Source organism: Anastrepha obliqua, chromosome 2 (genome assembly GCF_027943255.1).
Source record: "Anastrepha obliqua isolate idAnaObli1 chromosome 2, idAnaObli1_1.0, whole genome shotgun sequence".
Classification (NCBI taxonomy): domain Eukaryota; kingdom Metazoa; phylum Arthropoda; class Insecta; order Diptera; family Tephritidae; genus Anastrepha; species Anastrepha obliqua.
The window spans coordinates 36,730,056-36,749,825 of record NC_072893.1 but is presented as its reverse complement, the minus strand read 5'-3'; the positions used below and the strand labels follow the sequence as shown (position 1 = coordinate 36,749,825).

The following is a 19,770-nucleotide window of genomic DNA, read 5'->3' as shown; positions in this document are numbered from 1 at the left end:
CCTAATATAAGCAATGATATCCCAGGTCATTATAGAATTAAGTAAAAAACTTACCCTGCTTTCCTAGCAAACTTTGTAAACAGGTTATCTAATCAAATGAGCAACTGAGACGGCGGATGGGTGTAAACTATTTTTTAATGGCTATTCAAAAATTGATTTACTAGCACTAATTAGAAAAAGCGCCTAGTATAAAACGAGCCAAAAAAGGGGTGAACACTTACATTGTTCTTGACGATGCACCAAAGCAGACATGGAAATTAAGAATTTTCCACTCGTAATTTGTATCATTGCTGCAGTAGCGGCAACAGGCTGCAATGCTGCAACGAATGGCACCACCGTCGCTGTCCCGTTTCTGTCATCACAAGGTCGCATTTATGGTGGCCAAGACGCTGCTGAAGGACAATTTCCTTACCAAGTGTTGGTGACACGCAATGGTGATGGCTATATCGTCGTTTGTGGTGGCGCGATCATCTCAAGAAATTATGTTGTGACAGCAGCTCACTGTGTGAGCGGGTAAATATCCTATAACAGCCTTTGCATTTTTCTATCTCTTTACTTTAAACGCTCTACTCTACAGTTATTCCGCATCGAACTTCTCGGTACGTGCCGGCACTGTGACGTTCAACTCAGGCGGTGTGGTGACACCAGTCGCTGAGGTGAAAATACATCCTGAATATAGTTCATTCAACTACGATATAGCTTTGCTGAGACTCAATCAATCGCTTGATTTCACCGATGAAATAAAACCAATACTACTGGCCAGCGTCGAAGTACCCGAAAACTCGTCAGTCATAATAACAGGGTGGGGTGGTGTGTCGAGTGGTGGTCTGGCCACAACGTTACAGTATAATACAGTGCTTGCGCTAAATCATGATACGTGCGTCAAACATATGACCACACTGGCGGACTCAATGAGATGTCTTGGCAAGAGTGTTGGTAATGGCATTTGTGGTGGCGATTCTGGGGGTCCGGCGGCTTGCAATGGAGTGATTATAGGTGTGGCATCTTTTGGTGTTAATGGCTGTGGAAGCAGTATACCAGATGGCTTTACGAATATTGTTGTTACACGAGATTGGATACGGGCAAATTCTGACGTCGATTGTACTTGTGCTTCTTGAGTAAAAAGCAAAAATTTGTTCTGTTCGAAATTAGAATAATAAAATTTCACTCAATCAACTTCGGTTTGTGTATCAGCAGGTAAAAAGGAGTTAAAATTGCTACTTTCATTCAATTATACAAGGTGGCGACAATGAATCTTCCAATTTTCTTTCTGAGTACTGTTTTTGCTAAATAAAAATAATTGTGCTTGTGTAAATGATTGTGAGTAATGGAAAGCTAGGTCGCAAGAGTGAAATATTTTTTGTGGTAAAAAAGATGTGTTCGCGTTGGATTCCACACAATTCAAAAAATGCCCTGGAAGCGCAACTGAATAAATTGTTTCAAAAATTTGTACAGACGACTGCAAAAGTGTATTGGCCATCTGGGAGAATATTTTGAGAAGCAATAAAGCTGTTTTCAACGGTTCACCAACGTTCTGCCAATGTTCATTGTCCCATTGTTAAGCCAGAAATGTAAATAGTAACCCTCGTCACATCGATCTGTAGATATTTTAAAGCATTTTTTCTTGCACAGAAAATGTCCTCAATATGCAAAAAGTTTTAGAAACACTAAGAGTTTATACAATCTGTGAAAAACAAAAAACAATTTTTAAATCGAACAGGTATTGGCGGTTTTATTAACATATAAATCCCAATGAACTTCAAAGTAAGTACAATATGGAAGGATGGCTCCATATGTAGAAGTTCACGCAAGTCGGGAAAGTCTTTGAACGCCTTCCGATTGGGAGTGGTCAGGCCAATTCTTCTGCATATGGTCCAAGCAGCTCACAACTTCGGGGTTTCACCCAAGTATTCTCAGCGTAGCTTCCGAACACCCGTTTGGGAGCGCGCTAATGTGAGAAGGTGAAACAGCCTAGTATATCTGCACGCTGCGCGCTGCAATGTAAAAATACCACCCATGAAAACGAAAACAAAGTCTCGAACGAGAACTTAATGGAGAAGGTGCCTCTGCCCAGCTGGTTGACGTGCTCGTAAGAACAAAGGCTGACATAACTGCCATCCAAAAGATGCGATGGACGGGGCAAGGCAAGAAAAACATATTACCTTGCGACGTCTACTACAGCTGCCAGGTAAAGGAGCGTTTTGCCGTTCACTCCGGTGGACGAGTGTCTCGCTTCAAAGCGAGATTTTTCAACATCTCGCACGCCCCGACGGAAGAGGATAGTGGGCCCATAGATTGCTACTATGAGCGCCTGGAACGTTCTTATGAGCGCTGCCCCCGCCACAACATGAAAATCGTGCTTGGCGAATTCAATACCAAGGTGAGCAAAGAGGGAATATTTGGTCGCACCGTCGGGAAACTCAGCCTGCACTACGAAATATCCGGTAACAGACAGAAGCTGATCGACTTCGCCGGGGCTTGAAACATGGTAGCCTGCAGCATTAGACGATTATTTCTGGTTTTTTTACATCTTTGTCACTGCGAGTTGCATCTCTTGTTGAAATTTCTTCCGAGTTGCATCTCTTGTTGAAGTTGCATCTCTTGTTGAAATTGCTTGCCTATCCATTTCGTCACTACAAGGCCGGAGGATTTATGTCCAATGAACTCTTTTTTTCTTTCGAAAATAAAAAACAAAATACTCTGTTAGCACCTGGATCAAAATTTCTTAATAGCGGCAGCGAACATTTTACGTTTTTTCTTTAATACAGAACCATTATTTGGTGACATCTCGAAAAATAATGTGGATTTTTAGACCAAGTGACCGTTTCCACAAAAAAAAGTAGCAATTAAAAATCGTGAATCAATAAGATGTGCTGAAGTGTTCTTGATATGCTCAAAATGGTTGAAGCTTGATACTTATCATATAAAGGGTGGTTAAATTTCCAAGGACCGATGTTGAATGTGAACCACCACCTAAACGTCTAGTTTTTTCTGCATTTCATTTGACATTTGTCAATTTCAGACTATCTCAATTTGAACCATGGAAAGATACACAATCGAGCAATGCGTTAAAGTTATTCAGGCTTATTATGAAAACAGGTCAATTTAATCGTCCAAATGTGCGTACAATCGGAAAAATGGTGCAAAAGATTGAGCAAACCGGGTCTGTAGGAGATGTGGAAACACCAGTGCATGCGTGTACAGCTCGTACTGCAGAAAATATTGCTGCTATTCGCTATAGAGTGGTTGAAGAGCCGTCCACCTCAACCCGTCGGCGTGCCCAACAATTGCACCTCTCACGCTCGTCGTTGATGAACATTATGCATAAAGACTTGCATTTACACGCTTACAAGGTGCAATTGACTCAAGAACTAAAGCCTCTTGACCATTTCAAGCGTCGTCAATGGTCAGAATGGAGGCAGGAAATGGCAATAGTGAATGACCAATTTTCGAAGAAAATCATCTTCAATGATGAGGCACATTTTCACCTCAGTGGTTTCGTCAATAAGCAGAATTGCCGCATTTGGGCGAATGATAATACAGGCCAACAACCAAAAAACTTTTTCGATAATTTTAACTAATTACTTTGTAATTTGGTGTCCTGATTACGAAAAAAATTATTAAAAAGTTATATCACCCATCAACTTTTCACATTTTACAATTAAGTAAAAATAAAGTTTATGTACCAAAATGTATCGGATATATTTTTAACTTCTTAAATACTTTTTAGTTGGCAACATTATTAAAATGTAATCAGATTGGCAATGAAGAAAAATGTTTTTAAGTTGGTAGTTCTTATAAATTTAACAGCTGTTAGCTTTCTTTTAGTGAGTTATAACCTCAAATTGCTGTGCGTTTTTTATTCAAAATTAAAATGGTTAAACGTGATTGTAAAAATGCTCCTAACGCTTTTTGCTACATATGTGGTAATTTTGTCATTAAAAAACATCAAAGGGAAATTACTGACTTTGTAAAAAAAGTTTACTTTGCATATTTTGGTTTAGAAATCAGTAATCAAGACAAGTGTTGGGTTCCGCATAAAGTATGTTATGTTTGTGTAGAGGATCTAAGGAAATGGTTTAAAAAAACGAAGAAAGCTTTTAAATTTGCAGTACCCATGGTATGGAGAGAGCAAAAAAACCATTTAGACGATTGTTATTTTTGCTGTATAGATGTTAGTGGATATAACTCCAAAAATAAAAAAAGCTATTATCTATCCTAATGTTACATCAGTTGATCAGCCGGTAGAACATGGCCCGAGCTTTCCTGTCCCTGTGTCACCTGAGAATATTGATGATGTTTTACAGTCTAGTTTCGAATTTAGTCAAAGTCAATCGAAAATGAGGCTGGTCAGGCAGTTACTGTGAATAGTGTTTAGTGTTCAAGTTTCATACTGGAATTCTATTCTTCAAGTATCATCCATAACCCGGGCACTACAGTCATCCGCAGGTCCTTGTGATTCTGGCTGTCCGGTTTGTCACTGGTTCAGACTTTCCTAACTTCTCAACGCATTTCACTTCAGCAGCAAACATTTTTGCTTACACATTCACACACAACTATCCATTCAACTCGTGGCATGCTTCCGAAATGTGCAATTCCTGGGTTCAAGGCCACGAGTAGATAGGAAGCTTAGTGTGTTTGTGTTCAAATTGGTAATCACAACCCAGAAAGAAATGGTGCAATATCTTGCCTTCATAAGCTATTACAGAACAGCTTCTAAGCAAGTGAAATGCTTATGTCAACAGCACTGCTCACAGAGCGCTTCCAGTGCTCCTTCTCGAGAAGTGAGTAGGCAAGGTGTTACAAAATAAACTGTCGAGCTAACGTTTGTACCTACACAATTGTCGAAATTTACAGTAGGCGGTACAAACAAAAAAAAGTGACGCGTTCATTTCTGTAAATTTATTAAAAGTGTATTTTTGTGATGAAAAGACGTGCTTCGGAAAGTTAGAAATAACTTAAGTAAAATTTATAATAAAAAGAGTGAGTGTAAATTAAATTAATTAAATGACCTTGTGCTGAATAGCCGGGAATTTAAATTCGAAATCAGAGCTTTTATATGTGATACACCAGCACGTTCCTTCAAGTGTGATACTATGGGTCATAACGCTTTAGCAGGCTGCGGTAAATGTTACCAGAGAGGGGAAAGAATTAAAAATGTTACAACTTTCAAAACTAAATCATCGCTATTAAGAACCGACAATGACTTTAATGAAAGAAAACAACTTGATTTTCACAAAGAGATGTTTAAAAATAATCAAAGGTCTACAAACAATTTGCATAAAAATGATCACACAATTTCCGTTGGAGCCCATGCACTTGTTAATGGGAAAATAGATGTTTCAATCACCACCGACAGAAAGAAAATGTTATCCACTCGGTTATTATCATTAAGTTCATATATAATAATTTAATTACATTTATTTATCTTTTTTGTTTAAAATTCATATTTATAAAAAATAAATAAATAAATAAATCATCTATTAAAATACTTATAATTATTAAAATTAAAATAATTTTTTGAAATTATCGTTGCTGTTTGGAAGTAAGATAACATCACATGACAAAGACGGCTTCCTGCAGCCCTTACAAAGTAAGCGAGCAAGAAGGGCATACTGCCAGGCGTTTGTGAAGCGCTTGAAGACAGCTCCTTCTCAAAAGCATTCTCGTACAAGCGGTGGCATAATGACTTGCAATAACACCTTCTATAAGATGTTCCGTCGCAAGCGAAAATGCAATGCCTTGCGTTTTGGCTCATTTCATATAAAAAATAATTAAGGTAATCATGGAGATGGTAAGGCCCTCCCGATTCCAAAGAAGAGCTTCCGTAATCGCTTTTCACTCCTTTTTTTCTACTGGGAAGTTTAGAAAATTAATGTTTTGCTGACTTACACAGACTTGTGGGCGTCAGATGCGCGCAAAACCGCATTTTGAAGCATACAGAAAAAAATTTATAGAGTAAGAAAAATTAAAATGAAACAAAGTGCTAAGCAGATTATTCCTGAATAAGCTAATCAGCGTAAATAAAAAATTTCAAATGGTGTTTTACGTACTTTTTCGCAAGCAGAAAGTCATAAGTAGAACCACGCTTTTCACAGCGTCAGAAGTAGAGCAAAATTAAAAACACCAGTAAGCAAAGTATGAATTGAAAACCCTCAATTTGCGTAAAAGTCCACACAGCACATATGACGTAAAAGCATTAACACTCAACCGACGGAAAAAGTGTTTTAAACTTGCATGCTTCATGTAAGTGTGTAATACTCGTATTATATGTATGTATGCAGTGTGGTATATGTACTTGCAGACGTGAGAGCAAAGGTTTGTGATTGTAATGTGTATTTTACGAGCAAACGCCCTTTTATAGCCACACCAGCAGCAGTGTGTGTAGAAAGCGCGCATGTAGGCGATCACACCTCGAATGCCTGCATTGGTATAAAAGTTAAATGAATAGATGAGTGTATGAATGAATGAGAATATGAGTAAGTACAAATTTGTAGCATACATTTTGGCATATATCATATTAAACAGATTACAGTTTTGGCTTTTTGATGTCAAGTGTGCGACAATAAATGAAGGCTGTATGTGAAGGAAACTTTAGCGATTGACGTCGTTGATGTTTATTTGTATAAAAAAACACAAAAAAGTTTACCAGATAATTCATCACGCTCAAAACGCAAATGTAAAACAAAACTTTAGGGAAAGTAAGATACTACATTTTAAATTCTGATTACGTGCACCCACATGTGCATCTGCGTCACGTCACCTCGCCGCCACTCCTTGCATAACCCCTGCTGGCGTTTGCTCTCATATGCAGATATGCAAAAGTGTAAACTACTTATTTAAGTATGTATATGCTTGTAAAATAAACCATTTTAATCAAGTGAGAATGAAAACTGTAAGTAATTGCTTTAAATTGCTTGAAAGGATAATGCAAGGTTAAAAGAAGTGTTCAAGCATAAATAAGAGGATTTATATTTTACATTGTTACAGCTGAAAGTTTACGCTCAAGCTGTTGTGTGTATGTAATTGACGCGTACACTTTTTTTGGGTGTTTGGCCGGGCTCCTTCTCCTACTTGTGGCGCGCGTCTTGATGTTGTTCCACAAATGGAGGGACCTACTGTTTTATGCCGACTCCGAACGGCATATATTTTTTTTATGAGAAGCTTTTTCATGGCAGAAATACACTCGGAAGTTTATCATTGCCTGCCGAGTGGTGACCGCTATTAGAAAAATGCTTTTCTTCATTTTGGTGTTTCACCGAAATGCGAACATACGTGAATTCCGAATGGTAGTCACGCACCAATCTATTCGGCTACGGCGGTCGTACAGAGGAAAATATTGACCTTTATGGGTGCTAAAGAATTCAGAAGCAAAGGGAACTTTTTAACTAACGAATTTCGAATTAATATTTACAGCCACAGAACGATAGCAGCTCAATATTTTGACTATTTCTCTTCTGTTTTAATAGAAGACGTTCAACGAAAAATGTTGTGCTCGCATTTTATTTCTAATTTGCAGGAGTAACAGGAATTCATTGAGTGTCAAATCAGTACTGCCTAGCAGAAGACTCATCAATTTGATTTTTTATTGGATATGGGAATAAGTTTCTGTCCTTTCTTAGCCAAAATTACGAATTATTTAAAAAATTAAATAATACATGATTTTATGTGAAGTATTTTCCATTGGAAGCTACAACTTTACTCCATATTTTAGGCAGCATACAGCATTCCTCTGACGAAAACTTCGAGTTATTTTGATTGATCCATTCGTTGAGCCAGTTGCCGATGCTCTCGTAAGAAGTGACCCGCTCTACAATAAGGGCTGACTGCATTGATCGGAACAGATCCCAACAGGTAATCCGAAGCTGCAATGTCTGGGGAATACGGCGGGTGGGGCAAGATTCCCAATTCAGTCCTCATTTCTGGGCCGATTTAGCAACGTGTGGCCTGGCGTTGCCATGCAGCAAAATCAGTTTGTCATGTCTATCGTCCCATTCCGGCTGCTTTTCTTTGAGAGCTCGATTCAAACGCATTAACTGCAGTCGATAACGATCGCCAGTGATGGTTTCAGATGGTTTAAGGAGTTCATAGTAAATGGCACGCTTCTGATCCAAAGAATATGTTGTGCACCTTTGAAGCATGAATACTTTTTTCGCTGGACGTGGCAGTGATTCACCAACTCTCTCGTTGAGTACCGCATAACTTAATAATTAAAATGTACTCGTCTCGATTGGTGCAAAGAAATGTTTAAGAAATTTAGTCGTGGTGGTTTAAAGCACATACATATATGACATTCTAGCTGGTGGAAAATCTTCGATACATCCATATGAACCGGAAACAAGACAGCAATCAACAATATGAGTGTTCCAAGACGAGCTTACCTGTAATTCAGCAAAACACTTCGCGGAAGAGGCAACGCAAAACAAATGGTCGCCTGTTTTTCGGAAAATTTCACCATGTCACAACTGCACAAGCACCAACGGGGAACCTTGAAACTTCTGAAAGGTACACAACCATTTTTTTACCAGACGTTTTCGGAGAATGAAGGAAAACCAACCACCGTAGAAAAATCATTCCAAATCACTCCAAGACAATGCGAGTTCTCATGTGTCAGTTTAGACAAACGAGTTTTTGAGCACCCAAAAGATTGAATTAGTGAGCCATCCACCCGCTTTACAACCCTTATTTGGCACCTAATAATTTAGTCTTGTTTCCGAACATCAAAAATAAAATGGGAGCTCAACATTTTTCAATGCCTGAAGTTGGTGCCTTTAAAAAGGCTCATTTTAGAGGTATCTTTTTCGGAGTGGCAAAAGTGCTCTGAAAATAGGTTTAAGTGAAAATGGGTTTTTTTTACATTGTAACTAGTTGAGAAATTTCAAACTAACGAACTATTTGGATTTAATTTTGTGCAATACAACTAAATTTAATAATGCTCTGCACAAGACTTGGAGAGAAGTGGACTTCTACTTGAGCTGGTACAGAACGCCTTTGGAGGAAAGTTTCACAATTGAAATTCAGTTGTGCTCAGCTAAATTCACCAGAAGAGCGACCTGCTATCTATGTTGACTATCGCGGGATCAATATTTTTAATATTTCATCGAGCGCTATCAGTGGGGCAATTAATGCGATTGAAAGCCAAAATTAGCCGAGAATGGCCTTGATTATGTACTTTCTCTATTGGAAAAAAGTAGTATCTAGGCCATCGACTTTCCTTCTTAGCTAATTTTGTAAGCAAGTTATCTAATCTTACCTAATATAAGTAATGATATCCCAGGTCATTATAGAATTAAGTAAAAAACTTACCTTGCTTTCTTAGCAAACTTTGTAAACAGGTTATCTAATCAAATGAGCAACTGAGACGGCGGATGGGTGTAAACTATTTTTTAATGGCTTTTCAAAAATTGATTTACTAGCACTAATTAGAAAAAGCGCCTAGTATAAAACGAGCCAAAAAAGGGGTGAACACTTACATTGTTCTTGACGATGCACCAAAGCAGACATGGAAATTAAGAATTTTCCACTCGTAATTTGTATCATTGCTGCAGTAGCGGCAACAGGCTGCACTGCTGCAACGAATGGCACCACCGTCGCTGTCCCGTTTCTGTCACCACAAGGTCGCATTTATGGTGGCCAAGACGCTGTTGAAGGACAATTTCCTTACCAAGTGTTGGTGACACGCAATGGTGATGGCTATATCGTCGTTTGTGGTGGCGCGATCATCTCAAGAAATTATGTTGTGACAGCAGCTCACTGTGTGAGCGGGTAAATATCCTATAACAGCCTTTGCATTTGTCTATCTCTTTACTTTAAACGCTCTACTCTACAGTTATTCCGCATCGAACTTCTCGGTACGTGCCGGCACTGTGACGTTCAACTCAGGCGGTGTGGTGACATCAGTCGCTGAGGTGAAAATACATCCTGAATATAGTTCATTCAACTACGATATAGCTTTGCTGAGACTTAATCAATCGCTTGATTTCACCGATGACATAAAACCAATACTACTTGCCAGCGTCGAAGTACCCGAAAACTCGTCAGTCATAATAACAGGGTGGGGTGGTGTGTCGAGCGGTGGTCTGGCCACAACGTTACAGTATAATACAGTGCTTGCTCTAAATCATGATACGTGCGTCAAACGTATGACCACACTGGCGGACTCAATGAGATGTCTTGACAAGAGTGTTGGTAATGGGGTTTGCGGTGGCGATTCTGGTGGCCCGGCGGCTTGCAATGGTGTGATTATAGGTGTGGCATCTTTTAATGTTAATGGCTGTGGAAGCAGTATACCAGATGGCTTTACGAATATTGTTGTTACACGAGATTGGATACGGGCAAATTCTGACGTCGATTGTACTTGTGCTTCTTGAGTAAAAAGCAAACATTTTTCCTGTTAGAAATTAAAATAATAAAATTTCACTCAATCAACTTCGGTTTGTGTATCAGCAGGTAAAAAGGAGTTAAAATTGCTATTTTCATTCAATTATACAAGGTGGCGACAATGAATCTTCCAATTTTCTTTCTGAGTACTGTTTTTGCTAAATAAAAATAATTGTGCTTGTGTAAATGATTGTGAGTAATGGAAAGCTAGGTCGCAAGAGTGAAATATTTTTTGTGGTAAAAAAGATGTGTTCGCGTTGGATTCCACACAATTCAAAAAATGCCCTGGAAGCGCGACTGAATAAATTGTTTCAAAAATTTGTACAGACGACTGCAAAAGTGTATTGGCCATCTGGGAGAATATTTTGAGAAGCAATAAAGCTGTTTTCAACGGTTCACCAACGTTCTGCCAATGTTCATTGTCCCATTGTTAAGCCAGAAATGTAAATAGTAACCCTCGTCACATCGATCTGTAGATATTTTAAGGGGTTAGGCCACTCTAGGATTTTCAAAATATCGAATTTTTTTTTTTTTGCTTAAAAGATGCTTTAAACTCTTTAGAATATAAAACAAAAAGTCCTATGCGTGAAAAAAATGTTTATCTCTAATATTTCGCACTTTTGCGCGAGCGCCTCTGACGTCTCTGAACCGACTATACAAATTTAAACCGTGTTTATCTCAAAACGTGATTTTTCAAAACGGCAAGCAGCATAACACAAACAATTTTTAATATTTTCACTTGTAATTGTACAAGGATCTTTAGAACATTATTCCGCACTGAAATACGTACGGATTTTTTTATTAATTGATTAGAAAAATTTTTATAAACAATTAACGGTTCCATTTTAGACGAAAAATTCTACTTTTGACTTCAAACATCTGCAAAATACACAAATTTCAATATTTCTAAAATCCCGTACGTATTTCTACAGCTATACTCACGTCGATTGAGAAGAATGTTTTTAATTTGGTTTAGGTGGACATTTACGTCAGTTGTACTGCGTGCCGTGAAGTGCCTTTTTCGCAGGGCGCGTTCAGAGATTCACTCCAAAGGCGCCATTTTGTAATATTTTTCAATAAAAATATTTGTAATTACACTTAAATACATGCTTAATAATATACTTAAACAGTTTTTTCCTAGCACCTTTCTTTCAATGTAAAAAAAATCCTTAAAAAACTGCTTTTTTACAGTAGCTAGAGTGGCGTAACCCCTTAAAGCATTTTTTCTTGCACAGAAAATGTCCTCAATATGCAAAAAGTTTTAGAAACACTAAGAGTTTATACAATCTGTGAAAAACAAAAACCAATTTTTAAATCGAACAGGTATTGGCGGTTTTATTAACATATAAATCCCAATGAACTTCAAAGTAAGTACAATATGGAAGGATGGCTCCATATGTAGAAGTTCACGCAAGTCGGGAAAGTCTTTGAACGCCTTCCGATTGGGAGTGGTCAGGCCAATTCTTCTGCATATGGTCCAAGCAGCTCACAACTTCGGGCTTTCACCCAAGTATTCTCAGGGTAGCTTCCGAACACCCGTTTGGGAGCGCGCTAATATGAGAAGGTGAAACAGCCTAGTATATCTGCACGCTGCGCGCTGCAATGTAAAAATACCTCCGATGAAAACGAAAACAAAGTATCGAATGAGAACTTAATGGAGAAGGTGCCTCTGCCCAGCTGGTTGACGTGCTCGTAAGAACAAAGGCTGACATAACTGCCATCCAAAAGATGCGATGGACGGGGCAAGGCAAGAAAAACATATTACCTTGCGACGTCTACTACAGCTGCCAGGTAAAGGAGCGTTTTGCCGTTCACTCCGGTGGACGAGTGTCTCGCTTCAAAGCGAGATTTTTCAACATCTCGCACGCCCCGACGGAAGAGGATGGTGGCCCCATAGATTGCTACTATTAGCGCCTGGAACGTTCTTATGAGCGCTGCCCCCGCCACAACTTGAAAATCGTGCTTGGCGACTTCAATACCAAGGTGAGCAAAGAGGGAATATTTGGTCGCACCGTCGGGAAACTCAGCCTGCACTACGAAATATCCGGTAACAGACAGAAGCTGATCGACTTCGCCGGGGCTTGAAACATGGTAGCCTGCAGCATTAGACGATTATTTCTGGTTTTTTCATATCTTTGTCACTGCGAGTTGCATCTCTTGTTGAAATTTCTTCCGAGTTGCATCTCTTGTTGAAGTTGCATCTCTTGTTGAAATTGCTTGCCTATCCATTTCGTCACTACAACGCCGGAGGATTTACGTCCAATGAACTCTTTTTTTCTTTCGAAAATAAAAAACAAGCACCTGGATCAAAATTTCTTAATAGCGGCAGCGAACGTTTTACGTTTTTTCTTTAATACAGAACCATTATTTGGTGACATCTCGAAAAATAATGTGGATTTTTAGACCAAGTGACCCATTCCACAAAAAAAAGTAGCAATTAAAAATCGTGAATCAATAAGATGTGCTGAAGTGTTCTTGATACGCTCAAAAGGGTTCAAGCTTGATACTTGTCATATAAAGGGTGGTTAAATTTCAAGGACCGATGTTGAATGTGAACCACCACCTAAACGTCAAGTTTTTTCTGCATTTCATTTGACATTTTTCAATTTCAGACTAACTTAATTTGAACCATGGAAAGATACATAATCGAGCAATGCGTTAAAGTTATTCAGGCTTATTATGAAAACAGGTCAATTTAATCGTCCAAATGTGCGTACAATCGGAAAAATGGTGCAAAAGATTGAGCAAACCGGGTCTGTAGGAGATGTGGAAACACCAGTGCATGCGTGTACAGCTCGTACTGCAGAAAATATTGCTGCTGTTCGCTATAGAGTGGTTGAAGAGCCGTCCACCTCAACCCGTCGGCGTGCCCAACAATTGCACCTCTCACGCTCGTCGTTGATGAACATTATGCATAAAGACTTGCATTTACACGCTTACAAGGTGCAATTGACTCAAGAACTAAAGCCTCTTGATAATTTCAAACGTCGTCAATGGTCAGAATGGAGGCAGGAAATGGCAATAGTGAAGAAATTTCGAAGAAAATCATCTTCAGTGATGAGGCACATTTTCACCTCAGTGGTTTCGTCAATAAGCAGAATTGCCGCATTTGGGCGAATGATAATACAGGCCAACAACCAAAAAACTTTTTCGATAATTTTAACTAATTACTTTGTAATTTGGTGTCCTGATTACGAAAAAAATTATTAAAAAGTTATATCACCCATCAACTTTTCACATTTTACAATTAAGTAAAAATAAAGTTTATGTACCAAAATGTATCGGATATATTTTTAACTTCTTAAATACTTTTTAGTTGGCAACATTATTAAAATGTAATCAGATTGGCAATGAAGAAAAATGTTTTTAAGTTGGTAGTTCTTATAAATTTAACAGCTGTTAGCTTTCTTTTAGTGAGTTATAACCTCAAATTGCTGTGCGTTTTTTATTCAAAATTAAAATGGTTAAACGTGATTGTAAAAATGCTCCTAACGCTTTTTGCTACATATGTGGTAATTTTGTCATTAAAAAACATCAAAGGGAAATTACTGACTTTGTAAAAAAAGTTTACTTTGCATATTTTGGTTTAGAAATCAGTAATCAAGACAAGTGTTGGGTTCCGCATAAAGTATGTTATGTTTGTGTAGAGGATCTAAGGAAATGGTTTAAAAAAACGAAGAAAGCTTTTAAATTTGCAGTACCCATGGTATGGAGAGAGCAAAAAAACCATTTAGACGATTGTTATTTTTGCTGTATAGATGTTAGTGGATATAACTCCAAAAATAAAAATAATGTTACATCAGTTGATCAGCCGGTAGAACATGGCCCGAGCTTTCCTGTCCCTGTGTCACCTGAGGATATTGATGATGTTTTACAGCCTAGTTTCGAATTTAGTCAAAGTCAATCGACTGATATTCTATTTGGATTGGAAACTTTAGGATATATATATTAATCGAAAAAATATTTTTAAAAATTGATTTTAAAGCTGAAGAGTAGTACTTTGCGATGCCGTTGTGGAAAATTAAAAGAAAAGCTTTACCTTGCTCAAAAAAAATCTGCATTTTTTGACTATTTAACCTCAAATTGCCAAAAATCCTGACGTGCTGGAGCATTTTCAAGGTCATATTCGTTTTCAGGATAAAAAAACTTTCAGGCAGTTACTGTGAATAGTGTTAAGTGTTCAAGTTTCATACTGGAATGCTATTCTTCAAGTATCATCCATAATCCGGGCACTTCAGTCATCCGCAGGTCCTTGTGATTCTGGCTGTCCGGATTGCCACTGGTTCAGACTTTCCCAATTTCTCAACGCAACGTATCAGTTTAGACAAGGGAGTTTTTGAGCACCCAAAAGATTGAATTAGTGAGCCATCCACCCGCTTTACAACCCTTATTTGGCGCCTAATGATGTATTCTTGTTTCCGCACATCAAAAATAAAATGGGAGCTCAACGTTTTTCAATGCCTGAAGTTGGTGCCTTTAAACAGCTCGTTTTAGAGGTATCCTTTTCGAAGTGGCAAAAGTGCTCTGAAAATTGGTTTAAGTGAAAATGGTTTTTTTTTACATTGTAACTAGTTGAGAAATTTCAAACTAACGAACTATTTGGATTTAATTTTGTGCAATACAACTAAATTTAATAATGCTCTGCACAAGACTTGGAGAGAAGTGGACTACTGCGTGAGCTGGTACGTTTCTTTTTTCATTTCAGCCTTCAGCCAAGTATTCCATACATTAAGATTGGTCTAACTACAGACGTATAGAGCCAGTGCGTAATACGAGGTGACTCCCCATTTGATACCGATCGCTTTTTTGCAAGTATTTAATGCAACGTTGGCCTTTTTTAATCTTTCCTCAATATTAGATTTCCACGTGAGTTTCCTCCCTAATATGAGTCCTAGGTAATTGACATTCTCTTTCAAAGGAATCTCCACACCTTTCAAAATTAGCGGGGAGATTATGTTTCTTTGTAAAGAGAATTATTTCAGTTTTTGCGGGATTTATATCGAGTCCCCTGCTCTCAGTCCAGCTTCTACGTGCGGCCATGTTAGAGCGCAGAATATCCATAAGGATGTTAGGATATTTGTCTTTAACGGCAATTGCTAAGTCATCTGCGGAAGCAGTGACGTGACAACCTTCTCTTTTCAGGGCCAGCTATAGGGAGTTTACTGCCAAAATCCAAAGAAGAGGGGAGAGGACTCCACCTTGCGGTGTGCCTCTGCAGACCTGTCTGCTTAGAGTAGTGCTGTCATTTCAGCCTTTCTTTCCATTTGTCGGGATCAATTAGGGCTAAGGTTTCGCTATTTACATGGTGGCGTAGTCTTTTCACATGAGACTTAGCGCTTATGTTGATCGAAGTGGCAACTGATTCCATGCCAAGGTCGCGTTCGATATCGGTGTGGCGGACGTACCAAAGTGCGTTAACAGCGCATCGTAGTACCTTATTTTGGAATCTTTGTAAGGATTTTATATTGATTGAGCTTGAGCAGCCCCATAGCTAAATCCCATAAGTCCAAATTGGTTCAAGCACCTACTTACAAAAAAGAATTTTATTGTATATGGATAAGGCTGATTGGTTGCCCATAAGCCAGTACAAATTTTTAATCTGATCATCTGATCCTCTTTTTTTTGGAATCTATATTACTATAGCTAAGTATTTGGCGGTACTGTGGTACGGGATTTGCACGCCGTTTATGTGTAGTGGCAGATATTTGATTTTCTTCTGTGTGAAGTTTAAATGACCGATTTTATTTCGTTTAGTTTTATGCGCCATTTAGTGGACCACTCGGAGATTTTATTTAAATAAATTTGAAGTTTTTCGATTGAGTCAATCTGAGTTTCTCTAACCGACAATAAGGCTGTGCCGTCAGCAAAAGTTGCTGTGGAGCAATTTGTGTCATTAGGCAAATCACATGTAAAACGAATATAGAGAATGGACCCCAGGACGGTGCGGTGTGGGACGCCAGCTTTTTATTTCCTCAAGTTCAAAATGTGTGTCTTCGCATTTAATTCGGAAAAAAACGAACCGATAGGTGCGATTTTAGAATATTATAATATTGTGTTGGCAGAAGCGTATTTATTTTGTTGCGGAGCCCATCGTGGCCAACTTTGTCAAATGCTTTAGACACGTCCAGAAAGACAGTAGAGCACACCTTTTTTTCCTTAAAAGCGTTTTCAATGATGCGAGTAACTCTGTGCACTTGATCAGTGGTAAAGTCTTGTACAGAAATATTGACATCCAAGAAAAATATTTAAAAAAACAATAAGGCCATTTTCACTATTATTTTATAGTATTTTCATTATTGTACGCAAAATATAAATGGAACCCTCGTACTATGGATATTATTGCACACAAAGCGAACTAGACATGCTCTGGCATTCATTAGAATCTGAAATATTATGAATGATATGTCTCCGTAGTAGCTGTTCTACAAACTTTCCTCCATTTCACCAGGCACCATTGTCACCGTGAATTGGCCTTGAGCAAGCCGCAACAGCAGTAGCGTCAATGACGTAAAATTTATGATTATGCACGCCATATAAAATTTTCTTATTGGCCAATATAATGGCAACGAGCCATCGCACAAACCAGTTAGTACTGAGCATAACGGACGCGTGACCATAATCAGAAGGCTGTGCGACCACCAGCACAAACACGTTTAGCAACCATAACCACAAAACAATTTCAATGATAGAACTTCGCAAAGAATTAAAGCAAACATCGCAAATGTATTAGCGTGACATAACAACTGACACATGCGATAATGGAGGAGTGAGGCTTAATGGGGCAGTTAATGTTCTGAATGCACGCCCACACATGCAATATATGTAGGCTGCAGGGAGTGTAAATCAGTTTGTATGTATAATAGTACGCATAATAGTAGCCAGAAAGCGTCGGTGAGAGCAAAACCAAAAAATACATAAATCTAGAAAATGTGAAAAAAGTAGACAAAAGCAGACGAAAAGTGAAGAAAAGCAAGCAGTAAACTTTTTGTGCGCAAAGTTAAGTGATTAATGAATAATTATGACCAGTCTATTTCAATCATGGAGGGCATACAGCCCCACATGGAGATCGCCACATACATACAAATGACATGTATAGAGGAATGGGCACCGTTATACAGCAGCACTTTTAGGTGAACGCAAGTGGAATGTTAATGTTTCATTTTGTGAGTGTTGCATGTGTTGCCAGAATTCGCTGAGCCGTGAAGCGTGAATCAAGAAAAATTACATAGTTTCTGTGGGCGAATGGGGCGAAGAAACGTAAACGCACAAGGTGTCTTCAGAGCGGTTTCTTTATCACAACTATGTGGCTTATATCACCTCGCAAGAACCCCTTGATTAGTGCCTTTGTGAAGCGAGTAGATTAGTTGGTTTTTCTTGGGCCACAGTGCACTGCAACCTCTAATGTGATCTATTGGGTTGATCGCGAATTTAAGCACCTCCTTAGGGCTTGTTTCCTTATCACCAATGGATTTAGAGTCACACTACATAGCTGTGCGAGATTTCACCTTGCAAGAGCTACGCGCTCGCAGAGTGGTTGTTCTGGGTTTCCATTGTCCAGCTCACAAATATGGCAGGCGCTTGCTTTTACTAGCCCTAGTTACCTGAAAGGATAACGGAGACTAGAATGTTCTGCCTAGTATCCAGTGAGTGTTGGTAAGTCCTCTCTATACAGGTGGAGGAGCTGCTTAATGCTCTCTCGAAGGAAGGATAAATTGTTTTGCCTGCCTCTGTGCGGGACTTTCCATCCAATGCGGTATTGATGTATTGTCTCCTCATTCGTTTATAACTTATTTTATGTGGGCAAATGGTTCTGATCCATGAATTTTAATTTAGCGCCAAATTTCGCTAAGCAATCCGCCCTTTCGATGCCTCATGAATTTCGGGTGAATGTCTGCGGTGCGACTTTCACTGATAGGTGAAGAAATTTTTAGAGCGTAATATAGATTATGTTTTATACTGCAAATGTTATTCTCAGAAAAATTCAAAAATATTTCTATTTATGGTCCGATTCGGTTCATATTCGGAACGGGGGAACTGATCTATACGAATTTATTTTCACCAATTTTCGAAGCAACAATTTTTTAGACCATTATACAATGAACTCCCGTTAGAGAAAAAGTTAGGTTACGTTGAAGCGGTTGGCCACTGTGGGACACACTCAAGACTCATTGTGATGCCGCGCGGCGCTCCTAAAACCAGTGCACTTTTCAAATTAAAAATAAATACCTTATTTCCATACTACGGAGAACTTTCAAGTAGTTAAAGAATTCTCTACCTTAAATGGTAAATCTAGAAGGTGCGAGATCGTCTCTTCATCTTTCTCATCTAGACAACTTTTGCAGAAGTCATGTGCTCACACGCCCATTCTCTGGACGTGCATACCTATTAAGCAGTGCCCCGTAATAACCGAATTAGACTGTGCTTATGTTGGCTTAGCAGAGATTTTGTGCGTTAAGCATTGAGATGGTTTCATTACCCCATTTTTTATTCACTGCTTTTACGATTTCCTTAAATATAAGCAGCATAGATATTTGTAAGGGTATACCCATGTTATGGTCTGTGTACTCATCGGTCAATTTAGAGCCGAGTCTCGCTAGTTCAGCGGCTCTGCAGTTACCCTCAACGTCGCAATGGTCAGAAACCCCTGTTAGCTTTAGGTGAAATGACTCAGCCTTTCCGTTAAGAGATGTGCGGCATTTCATGGCTACCTTTGAGGTTGTCAACTGCTTTGTGAGGGATTTTATCGCCGCCTGGCTATCATTACTTGCCATCAGTTCAGCCTGAAAGATACCACAGTAGTCGGGAAGCTGAAAGTCAAAGGAGATCCTCAGATGTTCGGAATATACCCTCCGCCCACCTTGCCCTCGAGCTTTGAGCCATCTGTGCATAAATGGATTGACTCGCACTGTCTTACATCGTCTCGATCCCACTCTTCTCTTGAGGATAGGAGGGTCGTGAACGTTGTAATGGCAAGTGTACGCAGGAGTGCATAGTCCACCAGTTCGGGATGCTCCGACATGCCAACCAGAATTTTGCCGTGGCCGTCGTCTGTATTTGACCACTTACTTAAAGTGTACACTTATTGCCGCACTGCACGCGATATATCTTGCTGGCAGGTATATTAGAGCAAAACTATTGACAAATTAATGCAAGGTGGACTAATTAAAACGGGCAACAATTGGAACGACCAAGGCAGGACGTGAAAGGACGCCTCTTCCCATTGGTTCGCCTACTAAAAATCACCAGTGGTTTATATGAAAAAAGATAACGCGGACTAGTGATGGTTCCAACTTGAATGAAAAACATACCAGTTCCTGGCGAAGGAGTTTGTGTTTGATAAGAACTCGCGCGGAGGTTATGAACGTATTTCTACATAAACCTAGAACCCTC

General features: G+C 39.0%; 2 protein-coding genes across 2 annotated transcripts; both read left to right on the top strand.

Moving 5' to 3' along the window:
* Positions 1 to 244: 244 nt before the first annotated feature.
* On the top strand, positions 245 to 1,176 carry LOC129236951 (serine protease SP24D-like). The gene is made up of 2 exons (XM_054871273.1): positions 245 to 513; positions 578 to 1,176. Exons 1-2 carry the CDS (start codon positions 251 to 253, stop codon positions 1,116 to 1,118), a joined length of 804 nt encoding a protein of 267 aa, XP_054727248.1. The 5' UTR covers positions 245 to 250; the 3' UTR covers positions 1,119 to 1,176.
* An 8,303-nt stretch (positions 1,177 to 9,479) lies between these two features.
* Positions 9,480 to 10,567, top strand: LOC129236950 (serine protease SP24D-like). The gene is made up of 2 exons (XM_054871272.1): positions 9,480 to 9,765; positions 9,830 to 10,567. Exons 1-2 carry the CDS (start codon positions 9,503 to 9,505, stop codon positions 10,368 to 10,370), a joined length of 804 nt encoding a protein of 267 aa, XP_054727247.1. The 5' UTR covers positions 9,480 to 9,502; the 3' UTR covers positions 10,371 to 10,567.
* The last annotated feature ends 9,203 nt before the right edge of the window (positions 10,568 to 19,770 follow it).

Bases quoted from the DNA above. Each gene is read 5' to 3' on its own strand.
- LOC129236950 (XM_054871272.1), top strand. From the start codon at position 9,503: ATGGAAATTAAGAATTTTCCACTCGTAATTTGTATCATTGCTGCAGTA. The intron at 9,766-9,829 runs GTAAATATCCTA...TCTACTCTACAG, and splicing joins GCAGCTCACTGTGTGAGCGG to TTATTCCGCATCGAACTTCT.
- LOC129236951 (XM_054871273.1), top strand. From the start codon at position 251: ATGGAAATTAAGAATTTTCCACTCGTAATTTGTATCATTGCTGCAGTA. The intron at 514-577 runs GTAAATATCCTA...TCTACTCTACAG, and splicing joins GCAGCTCACTGTGTGAGCGG to TTATTCCGCATCGAACTTCT.